We start from the raw sequence: 12,907 nt of genomic DNA, 5'->3' as shown, positions 1-12,907 counted from the left end.
AATACACCACTTGGAATGATTTTTACCTTAAAAATGAAGTCGTTCACCCTATCTTTATTGGTTTAAAAAAGGCAGCAAGTTGGAATTTTCATTTTCGGACCATTCTTTGGACATTGGCTCTGTAGTTAGAATACAGAATGAGATGAACTAAGTTCCTATCATGGCAAAATTAATGTTAAAAACGTTCGAAAAGTTGAAAAAGGCAGAAAAGTATCGCAGTTTAAACTTGATTGGGTCATTTGTGAATAAAATGAAGGCTCTCGTTCTGCATATGCTTATCGTAAGTCGGGATCTTATTGTTGCTGTCATTCATATTCATTTTTTTATATACTTTATTTCATTCTAGAGGAAGTATACAAGATAAGAAAATCAAACTATATAAAAAATATATGTCAATATGTACCTACACCTAAATTTTAGGCCGTATAGAGATGTGATATTTTTCTGGGACAAGTGTTTGTAGTTTTATTTCCGCTTGTTCGCAAATGCCATGTTCGTAAGTGTTTTTGGCAATCGGGGACGTTATCCCAACCTCGCCTAAAAATTGATTGAGAATTTATGTAATAGCTGTTTTTTATGACATTGACAAGTAGGTAAACAATGTTCATTTCAATCAATAAATGATATTTGTGTCAAACTTGCAATACTATGAGGCAATATATATCACCAAGGATTTGTATATATATTTCTGACTATACAAATCCTTGATATCACCATGGAAGTAATATTTCAATATTACTTCCATGATATCACCAACCCGGCAAATCATTCATTTCAACCAACCAATCAAGTTATCGATACCAATCATTTATTTCAACCAACCAATTTAACCAATCCGAACCATCTAACCATCTAACAAAAAAAAAGTGTTTCGAGTACCAACCATCAAAACCAACTAACTTATCGATGCCAATCATTTATTTCAAACAACTAATTCAACCAACCAGAACCATTTAACAAAAAAAGTGTTTCAGTACCAACTTATTGATACCTGGGACTATTATACTAACATTTGTATAATAGTCCCAGTTGATACCAACCGCATACCAACCAACCCAAACCAGGCTAACAAAAAAGTGTTTTAATCAAATCAAATCAAAATCAAATATTTTATTGTCATATAAACTTTACAGTTTGTGACCAACATATATTAATACAATAAACACAATAAACATATATACATACATATTAAACATACAAAATATGAACAGCATTAAAATTTATAACAACAAACAAGTTGTTAAGAGTCCCCTGCCCTCAGTTCTAATGACTTTTTCAAGAAGGATCCTAACTTATTTGTTTGTAAAGACGATGATGGATTTAGTAAGTAATGATTTTTTTCTTCTTCATTTAAATTATTAAAGTTATTATTTTCTGTACATATGTGATGAAAAAAGTCATTTCTTAGAGTTTCATTATACTCACAATATAGTAAAAAATGTTTCTCATCCTCTAGTATTTTACATTTATGACAAAGACGTTCCTCTCTTGGGATTTTAAAATATCTCCCCTTTTCAATCAAGAGGGAGTGATCACTTATTCTAAATTTAGTGATTAATCTCCTTATCTGAAAATTAGATGTATTTAGATAATATTTTAGTTATCTTTTTTAAGTTTTTTATAGAGAAAAAAATTACTTTTATCATCGATGTTTTGAAATTTATTTTGAATTAAATATTCATATCTATTTTTCATTTTTAACTTTATATCGTTTTTTATTTTATTTACATCTTTTATGTCCTTTCAAGTAGAAAGAATATTAAGGTCAACGTTAGTCTTTTTAACAACATTTTAGCATATGTATACCATGAGTAAGTTCCTGTCAAATCTAGAGACTGTGCTAGAGAAAAAGCTTCCTTTAACAATGGATTAATATTATTATTATATAGTCCTGCTAAATATAAAAGGGTTTGTGTTTTAATAAAACATTCTATAGGCAATCTTCCTAATTCAACTCTTGCTCCTAAGTTGGATGCATTTTTTCTTATCCCTAGAGTAGATTTACAAAATTTAAGATGCATATTTTCTACGGGGGTTTTGTCTATAAAATCAAGTTGATTAATTTCTTTTCCTGAAGTTAAGGCTCTGCTTTGGGCTCGATGAAAAGAAATATATGTATCCAAATATGTTACTTCTGAATTATAGGTCATAATTGGTTTTACTAAAGAATCAAAAAGATTATTTGCTACTTTTATAGGTAGATTATTCAATGATTAAGTATATGATTTTATTGCAAAAAATACTTTTTTTGCTTTTTTTTGTCAGCTCTAAAGTACTTTGTGATAAATTTCCATTACATTTTATCAACATTCCCAAAAATGAATATTCTGTTACACTCTCTATGGCTTTATGCGGGGTTCACACATTGCCGATTATTGCTCCCGTTTGAGATCAGACAGCAATACGATATGAAAAGTGAAAAAGTCGGATTGGTATCCTCAATTATCTGGAATGTCCTATCATTGTCTGAACGCATTCGTTTTAGTTCGTAACAGATTCCTACGGATCGGGAAGGGTCCGAATAGTTCGGCAAAGCATCCCGACAGTTAGGCGCGTCCCGTAACATTCGGGGCAACTCAGCCGATTTTGTCTAATCGGATTACAATCGTGGCTATGTCGTGACAGATTCTGCTGTATCGGATCGAATTCCGAACAATGTCTTGTGTATTCTGGACGGTGTCCTGTGAAACGGGAACGATCCGGAGTAATTTTTCATAGCTGTTTTTCTGCCGATTGAGTCCAGATTGCATCCAGATCTTGTCGATTGCGAACCGTTTTTTGCCGAAACCGTTCCGAAACAGTCCCGTTATTAATACGAAATTCGTCAACGATACCCACGTCAGAGTCCCGACAACTACAGAATACAATACGACTGAGACCAGACAAAGCCGTTTGCAATGCGATAGAGGGGAACGTGATAGGATTACGTTCCGACAGTACCTGATCATCCCGAATATGCCGACAGTTTTCGAACAAATAACTTCCGTCAGCGTCGGTTCACAGTCTGGTCACTGTCTGATCTCAGTCGGATTACATTCGGTAGAGTCGGGACGCAGTCGTGACAGACTCGGTCGAATTTTACCTGGCGAAAAATACAAATCGGATTAGAAGCGGATTCAGAACGGGATTATCGGGACTTATTCGCTTAGAAACGGTTGAATATCGGTGCTTCCTGGACACTATCTGATTGTTGTCGTGATCAAATTATTTTTTTTACAAATTTTAATTCAAGTTTGAATTTCCATCCACGATTCACAGGATCTTGATCAGACTTTTAATAAATTTTAATCGGGAATGGTCCTGTCAAGAACGGTAGTAAAAATCGTGAATGTGTGACCCCAGCTTAATCCTCATAGTAAATATGTGATGTTTCACTTTTATGTTTTAACTGACTAAAAATCATGGATTTAGTTTTGTTTGTATTCAAAGAGAGTTGCCATTTGTTACAATATAATTTAACGTTAAATAAAAAAAGGTGGAAACATTTCAAATGAAGGATTGAATTCTGTACTTGAATTACTCCTCTTGGTTTTTTTAAGATAACCCATTTCTCTATGTGCCAATCAACTCTCAATGAATTGTAGGCTACGCGTCTAACTCTTTTAACATAACAGTATACTGTAGTGACAAAATTTAAATACATTAGAGTTAGCTCCCTTGTGAAACAGGTGCCCGTAGTTATCGCCCTTGAAAAAGACGTTCCCGGAAGGTAATCCAAAAACCTAAATTCTCATATATCTTGATATATATTTAGTGTCAAAAATAAATTAAAAGATGAATGAATAAAATACTTTACGATAAAACATGTAGACAAGGAGACATTATGACATGTGACTATTTAAAAGACTAATTAATGAAGGGAAGTAAACAAAGCAACAAGTTCCAAAAAAATGGCAGCACTTTACAATGGGAATCAAATAGAAAACGATGATTGGGCCAGATTCAGAAGTTTGGAACGTGGACTTGTTGTGACAATATTCTTTGGAAAGAATAAAAGACCTGAGAAACGAACTTTACAAGTTAGAATAGAAACAAGACAACTGGTATGGATCCGAGCACAAGGAGGAAAACCAGAGGGTTCATGTAAGTTCATTCAGTGCAGCTGATGCTGATGATGGGGTTTATCATTTTCAAATCCTGATTCTGTATCATACATTTTTATAAATGTACAGTGATGGTTCACATATATTATAAACAAATGTGTTATTTATAATGTTTATGTCATGTATTCTACATTATTATTGCAATTGATCAGTGTTGATCATGTTGATCTAGCATGTCTAGTCCTAGTCCAAATAATTATGACATCTTGAAAAGCTAATATATTATTTTTCTTTGACACCTTACATCGCAGAAAGGAAACATTAGCCTTCCAAGACGTCATAACTATTTGGTCTAGTCTAGCATTGTCTATCATTGTACATGTCTAGTCTAAATAATTATGACGTCTTGCATGTCTTGCTATTTTAAATTTTTGCTTTGACATCTTACATGTACATGGCAGGAAGGCGTCAACGCAAAAATCTAAAATATTTAAAAGTCATAATAATTTGGACTAGTCTAGCATTTTCTAGTCCAAATAATTATGAAATCAGCATGATCAGACCGTTCGAGGGATGTACAAATGAATATCAAGTCAAGGTTGTTAAACACTTCCATCATCGATCTAGAAAGGCTATTTTAAATTTTTGCTTTGACACCTGTGACATGTAATGTAAGGCGTCAAAGAAAAAATTGTATTAGCCTTCAGTGATCTGGAAGGTTTTTTTCACTATGGGCCCAGGGCCCCTCAAAAATAAATTCAATGGGCCATTTTCAAAAATAATGGGCCATGTTGTCAAATGAGTGGGCCATTCGAATTGACTTCTGTAAAAAAATAAAAAGTATCATTATTTTCTCATGTTTTGGAAAAGTTTACCTTTATGATTTTAAATAATATTGTTCCTGTGATTCTGTAATTTCAATGAATATACAATAACTTCTTCCAAAACGGACAATATTAAAAATAAACCTTTATTTACAATGTTTAAACTGTTACTGTTGCCTTGGCTTGTTCATGTTCATGTTTTTTTAACATTAAATTTGGGTCTTCGTCGATACCATACTCATCCCAGACGTTCCGTATTAGAGGACATTTCAGGAACGTCCTCTGCACTTCTTGTATTATTATTATTACTTCATCAAGATGACAAGAATAACAGTCGAGAGTACCAATAATTGATAGAACAAAACAATAATTCGCTGAAGTCATGTTTACAAAATGTCAAAACGAGCCAAAGACCAAAAAATGACAAGGACAGTTAAGCGCCTTTTATGGGGACAAAAACTATATTCATTAAAAGGCTTCAGGGGTTTTCAATCGAAATAATAGCAAGCTAAACTAAATTAAAATATTATTATTAGAGTTAAATCTCGTCTGTAATAGCCAAATTTCACAAATGTAAAGTTGTTTATAAAAAATTATATCATGAATGATGGTTAATTGCGTTTTTTGGGTTATCAGTTAAACCGCATGGTTCTATTATCACCATAGGAAAACACCAGAGACATTAAACCGCATGGTTCTATTACCATAGGAAAACACCCGAGACGTCCTAAAAATATATAGGTGCTCCTATGATTGGAGGAACATTATACAGTTGTGTACACACACATGGTGGCACGGAACACGATCGTAAAACTATTTGACGAGAACTTAACGTTTCGAAACGATGTGAAAAATATCGTGCGCCACGTGGGCGCTTACATTTGTCACTCTATGCGCCATTTCTGGTGAATATGCGCTATAGGCGCAGGGCGCACGTCCTTCCCGATCACTGGCCTTTCAAGACATCATAATCATTTGGGCTAATGGTGATAATATTGATCCTGATACATGTACATGTACATGTATCAATGGTTATTGAAATATACAAACAAGCTAACAAATACTTTATTTGCCAATCATCAATCCAAAGTGTACAGGAACCTTTAATGTTCTGTTTGTGGACATTGTGGTAGAACTGTTGTTTGTCTTTTATTCTTCATCTTGTTTTGCCATACAAATGAACAATGTAGCTTTGTAATTTTTTTCTTCAACTGAACTTGTTGAATTACCCTGTGAAATTTCAATACTCAAGTTTATTTTATAGGCCACTAAGTCACAGTTAGTTTGGCCATATTAAACAGAGGCAGAAATTTTTATATACATTTTGTAGGTGGCAATACATTGTAGTACCATTTACAGGTACCAGGAACCCTATGCATGTTTCCAAGCTACTGTCATGACTGTTCTGTTTTTTTAGGCGAACGATAAGAAGAAGAAGAACTGTTCTGTTTTATATAAAAAACATACATATTCAACATGACTTCAATGTGAAAGGGCCTCATGTCTGATAATTTTGTTTGTCTGATAAGTTTGTTCATTTTGTATGTCTGCATTATATGAACCCATCACAAACTTTGGGGTGTTGTATAAACTGTTGTCCAGCATGGTATACACAGTACAAAATGAAGAGTAGTCAGTACCTGCCAACCTCTTGGAGGTATTGAGTTGGAATTCTACCTCTCGCCATCTTCAATAGGGAGGGGTATTGTGCATGAATTCCTTTTTCCATTAAAAATTGAGAATTAAGTTTCTAATTAAGCATCAACATGATCAATGCAATCATTGAAATAGACTCTATTTTAACATGTTTAATAGTCCAGTTAAAACAGAAAATAGATTTGATTCATGTAATTAGCATACTTATAAGTTAAGTTAAACACACTCTTGTAGTTCATTGCAGTTTGGGACCATACATGTACATGGTGAACATGCATGACATGTATATGGAATGAAAAAAGGTTTATGAATTATAAGAATACTAGTAATAACAATGGTGGTCATTCATTACAGAAACAGACTCCATCACAGAATCTTGTGCAGTATGATGTTTCTCTGCTCTTGACATTTAATTAAATTTGAATATTCTAAAGGCTCTGCAAGACTTATTCTAAAGCTGAAAGGGTAATAATTACTGCTTCATGGAGAAATGTCACACTTGATGCAGTGCACAGTGTACATGTACATTGTAAATGATGTAGAATGCATATATATTATTTTTACATATTACATTGTATATATATATATACATTATGTACATGTACTGTGGATTCATTATTATTGGTTGGATACCAATTTTCGTGGTTTTCGTGGGTAAAGGTGAACCACGAATTCAAATGTTCAACGAATAGCACATTTTCAATAGGCTTTATATACAAACATTGGCAAAACCACGAAATCAAATACATTGTATCCACAAATATGCAAGTTTTCTGCAATCCACGAAAATTGATACCCACGAAATGAATCCACAGTATTTCTCTAATTCTTACCAAATTATAATTTTCCTGACCAGTTGATAATTTTTTAACAATCCTCTAAAAATTATTAGAGAAACTTTACACAACCAATCTTGTGCAAATGCCAATATGATGACTTCAAACAGAAATTAAAACACCAAAATGACAAGCTAGGTATGATCTACAAATAGATTTGTAGGTATATACCCGGTATAGTCTCTTTTGCCTAGTCTATGTACATGTAAGAAAGAATTGAACTGTAAATATGGAAAACAGCAGAAATTGTTAGCAAGAGTATGAAGATCCACAAGTTGGTTTTGAGGTGGACATTTTCCAGGGGTTGATCCAGCCTCTCTTAAAAAGGGTAAGGGGGTTACAACCATACATTTGTTATAGATATAGGAAGATGTGGTGTGAGTGCCAATGAGACAACTCTCCATCCAAATAACAATTTAAAAATTGAACCATTATAGGTTAAAGTACGGCCTTCAACACGGAGCCTTGGCTCAAACCGAACAACAAGCTATAAAGGGCCCCAAAATTACTAGTGTAAAACCATTCAAACGGGAAAACCAACGGTCTAATCTATATAAACAAAACGAGAAACGAGAAACACGTATATATTACATAAACAAACGACAACTACTGTACATCAGACTTAGGACAGGTGCAAACATTTGCAGCGGGATTGTACATGTTTGTCCCTATTCAAAAGCAATGATCGTAAAAAAAAAGGGGGGAGGGGATTCTAGATTCCCTTACCCCAGACCCATTGTCCACATCTGGTTTTTTAATCAATTTTTGATTCAAAAGTCTCTTTGATATCTTCATATTAGATAGATTCAAATTGTATAACCGGTGAAACTCGTCCTAATATAATAACTCAATTTTTGTGGCTAATTTTACTAATTGTAACTGGCATTTGTAGGTAACTGATCATGAAAAACCAGAAATATTACTACAAAATGAACTACAAAAATTTTATTACTATAGGAATTTACTACCCAGGAAATTTTTTATAGTATTTGACTTTGTGATAACCATCTTTATAGTAGGGAAAACAGGAAAACCTATTCACATCTGATGTAAGTGATGGGGAAGTTACCCATGTCTTCATCTTTAGCTTACACACTTTTTCTTAATTATGTTATAAAATGTTTATGATAATACTTTAAGCTAATTTATTTTCCACATGTCCAAATTACGTATGCATGGACTGGAAATTCAGAAATGAGCTGGAACCCCCCAATTTAATGCTACTGGAGTAAATTATGTATTAACAATATTTTGCATGTTTTTATGTAAATTGATTAAAAATTAAATTAATTGTTAATTGCAAATATACAGTAGCATAAGTGATAAGCTGTTGTTTTCAATGTTGACAGTCTTTAACAGAGCCGGGACAATACTTTGCACATTGCATGCTGATTGGTCTTATATTTTCAAGGGTTGGCAGTGATGATATATATGTCATAAATCATGTTAATTACAATTAAAAATCTTTGAATGGAAATAACAAATTAAAGACATTTGAAATTTGTTGAATAAGATATTATCAACAGTTATAAATATAAGTAGTAATATTCAGTAGTCATGATTATACAATGTACATACATGTTGTACATGTACATGTACAATACACAATCATTAGAAAATTTGATGAAAGACAAAATAAAACCTTTGGAATACTTGATGTGAAAGTCAGTTTTCCATATTTAAATTTGACAGAGAGATGCTGAAATTGTACAAGATAGATGAAAACTATAAGCTGTTGCATTTCCTCTAACCTGCGATTTTTTTCTATATAAAAAAGAACATTTATAGTTTAAATTTTTGGGGTCAGTATGATATAAACTGTACAAGTTACTTTGATAATAAATACTTTAAAATTACAAGATCTACACTTGACATATTGTTTTTGATCTGAGTTCTTTAAGTTATCATATATACATGTATGTACATTATATATTCTAATGCAATTTGGATTTAACAATTTTTTTCATTGGCTAAAAGTTGCCGTCAAATCCACAGTTGACCAGGCGTAACTAAGGAGGGAACCCACCATTTTGAATTGATGAATCAACAAATGTTCGATTAAACAAGCTAAAACGTCAAGAATGCATGACTACCATGAAATACTATTATTAGACTTGATATTTAGGTGTATCATAAGCCAAAGATCAAGACTGCATGACTACCATGAATTACTATTTCAAGACTTGATATACAGGTGTATCATAAGCCTGAGGTCAAGACTGCATGACTACTAGGAAGTACTATTTCAAGACTTGATATTTAGGTGTATCATAAGCCAAATATTAAGATCACATAACTACCATGAAATACTATTCCAAGACTTGATATTTAGGTGGATCATAAGCCAAAGATCAAGAATAAATTATTACTATGTACTTCTTAAATTATTAAAACACCCTTTATCCAATGCTAAAGCCCAAATATGGTTATATCATCAGGTCACATGTTTACCGTATAGTGTAAAAATGTTTACCGTAACATGTCAAAAAGTTTACATGAACATTAGCTAAATATAGATAATTGTAACCATGGAAAATCCCACTGGGATTTTTCACCGGTTAACTCAACCGCCGGTAAACTCAACCGCCGGTTAACTCAACCGCCGGTTAACGCAACCGCTGGTTAACGCAACCGCCGCTTACCATATCTATATAAATAGGGTGCAAACATTAATCCACCATTCTGCCACTGATGAAGGTCCTTTATGGACCGAAACCGGTCAGGCTATCAAACATCACCAAGCGCTGTTAATTATGTGTATTGGTATGTACTATATTTTTATGCTTTTACATTTTTCTCACTGATACACATATTTAATATGGCTTCTACTAACGAAAGCTCCATGGAGCTAATGTGTTTAGAGACTACTTATGTCAGTACACCTTTCCTATATTGCCAAATGTTCGATTACTACTATATAATCGAAAATAAAACAACACATACCTCAAATTCGCCGTTTTAATGTAATTTTATCCTAATTTGAAGCGTACAGGTAACCTCCAGTTTGTAAGTTTTCATTTGTATGACGTCACGTTTAGCCATAAATTCTTTGTGCCAAAATCATTCATGAAGTTTCGCGGATTTTTTTTAATTTGACAAATTTAAACATTTTTTCAAGTTTTATCAGATTTTTTCTTTTTGTAATGCATTAGAATCGGAATAACAGTACTTGATTTGACGGTCGCAAATCTCCGTTTTACTGTCTCCGCTACTCGTCGCCAGTAAAACTGCATTTGCGACCGTCAAATCTACAATTGACGGTGGCAACTCTTCAACTACAGTACTGTTATTCCTTAAATGTACAATATATTTAAAAATATGTTTGTGACCAAAATATTGCATTGTTGACTTTTTATTGAATTTCATTTTTCAGTTGACATGTTAGGTATTTTGTGCGGATAAATCTATGGGTCAAATAGATATTGAATTTAAAGTGTTTCTTTATCTGGCAGATATTATTGATTTTTAAAAACTGATTTATGTATATATATGCATTGTATATCGGTCTAAGGATTTTTATAGGGTGTATAGTAAGATATAGAAGTAGTTGATCTGTCCTATTAAAATCAAAGTTGAAATAGATATACAATCTCTATATATTTTATGATGCATAACATTTGGCCTTTTCATTGTATTAGGTTTAACAAAAAAAGACCATTATTACATTCTAAGAAAACAATTAACTGAATAATTTTTTCAAATGAAAGAATTTATAAGTGAGGCTTAGTCTATAATACATAAAAATTCTGTACAAAATATAAGATTTGTGTTAATATTCATGAATTTGAAAAAGATATTTAGTTTTATGTAAATGGAAACCAGTCCAATATTTCCTAGTAAAAGGAGTTTGTTATAAGTCCTGAAAACCATATCATCAATATCATCAAATGAAATTTTTGAAAAAAATCTACATGTACATGTTCAAGATTCTATTTGTACCTCCTTGTCCTGCTATTCAAAGTTTTGTAAATGTTGTGTCATGATCAGATAAAATATTTTTTTAATTAAACTTTGATTTTTGAATATTTTTTTGTGTGTACATAGTGGAAGATTGCATTGGGATTAAAATGTCCTTTTCCCGCAAACGTAAAATGGTCAATCAAATTGGTTAAAATTTTATCATTATTTGTTCTTTTATTTTTATCCTGATATGTCAGAGGTTGGGAATAATTATCGTTAATGTGATTCGTCAACATTTGTATATTTATTCATGAAATTGATTGTCTAAAAGAAAGTAAACATTTAATCGTCGTGCACCAAAAATTATCGTTAACGCCATTTGGCAAGATATGTTTTCGTTATTGGTCATGAAGGTACCCCCATTTTGACCCTCGTGCATGGGTAAATGTCCAAGAATTAATTTGCTCTTCTAAATGCTTGCAATGGCTTTTCAAGCAATGTCTCACAAACAATGAAGGTTGTAGGGATTAAAAATCTGGCTGTCAAGTTGAGGGAAGAAAAAATCTGCATATTTTCCATTATAATTAATTATCATATTATCAGATTACTGTGGATTCATTTATTTTCGTGGGTACCAATTTTCGTGGATTAAGAAAAACTTGCATACTCGTGGATATTTAATTTCGTGGTTTTGCTAAAGTCTGCATACAAATCTATAAAAAAAATTATAATTCGTTGAATATTTAATTTCGTGGTTTGACTGTGCCCACGAAATCCACGAAAATTGGTATCCAACGAATAATAATGAATCCACAGTATGATAATCAAGTTCAATGGCCCATGTAGAAAATTGGGAAAAAACTTAACACCCCATTTAATTTCTGAGTTTCAGTCATTGATGTTTATGGACAATAGATATTGCATTAGGTATTTCTTCCTTAAGAACTCCTCTTACATCTTAAACTGTGCCACCGAAACATTGTATTTAGTTCATGTGAATTTTCCTCATTTATAAGCCTTCATTTCCTTAAAATTTAAGCTTATGTTTAAATTATTGAGTCTTCCTGCAGATGTATGTGTTTAAAGTCTATCCAAAATAATTGATATTTATGTTGATAACATTCCTTAATAGTGTGTCCCTTTATTGTCATGGGAACTGTATCTGGGAAGCAGTTAGTAAATATAATGATATATCTATTGGGTATGAAGTATCACCCTAAGTTCCCAAACTTGCACTGACTAACTTGTTTTGTGAACCTGTTGCATGTACGAAGTTTTTGTGGTTTATATAAAATAAGAAGATAAGTAGATATAGGAAGATGTGGTGTGAGTGCCAATGAGACAACTCTCCATCCAAATAACAATTTAAAAATTAAACCATTATAGGTTAAATGTATTAAGTAAATTTTTCACATACTACATGTGTATAGAAGCAATAGATCAAGTATATCAGGTGTTAGTAATAATTGTAAGGTTAACAAGTCTGTCATATGACCCTCACCTCATTTTCATGAGTAGGTCAACAGCACTCTTTGTCTGACATGGTTCATCTGACTGACTTTTTTTAGGGACAACAATATGTCTTTGTGACACTTGTAGTAAACTTTCATATAAAGGCATTCAATATGAATTCAGTCATTAGTACAAC

General features: G+C 32.5%; 1 protein-coding gene across 10 annotated transcripts in view; it reads left to right on the top strand.

Moving 5' to 3' along the window:
- The first annotated feature begins 3,679 nt into the window (after nucleotides 1-3,679).
- The window catches only part of LOC134721419 (1-phosphatidylinositol 4,5-bisphosphate phosphodiesterase gamma-1-like), a 90,811-nt gene continuing 81,583 nt past the window's right edge, over nucleotides 3,680-12,907 (top strand). For all 10 annotated transcript variants that reach the window (XM_063584414.1, XM_063584415.1, XM_063584413.1 and 7 more), the window contains exon 1: nucleotides 3,680-4,083. In XM_063584414.1, the coding sequence (XP_063440484.1) occupies nucleotides 3,891-4,083 (193 nt within the window). In that variant the 5' untranslated portion in view covers nucleotides 3,680-3,890. The remainder of the gene's footprint in view (nucleotides 4,084-12,907) is intronic.

The sequence above is a fragment of the Mytilus trossulus genome, chromosome 6 (assembly GCF_036588685.1).
Source record: "Mytilus trossulus isolate FHL-02 chromosome 6, PNRI_Mtr1.1.1.hap1, whole genome shotgun sequence".
Lineage (NCBI taxonomy): Eukaryota > Metazoa > Mollusca > Bivalvia > Mytilida > Mytilidae > Mytilus > Mytilus trossulus.
Note: the sequence above shows the minus strand (reverse complement) of the source record. Positions and strands in the feature narration are given on the sequence as shown.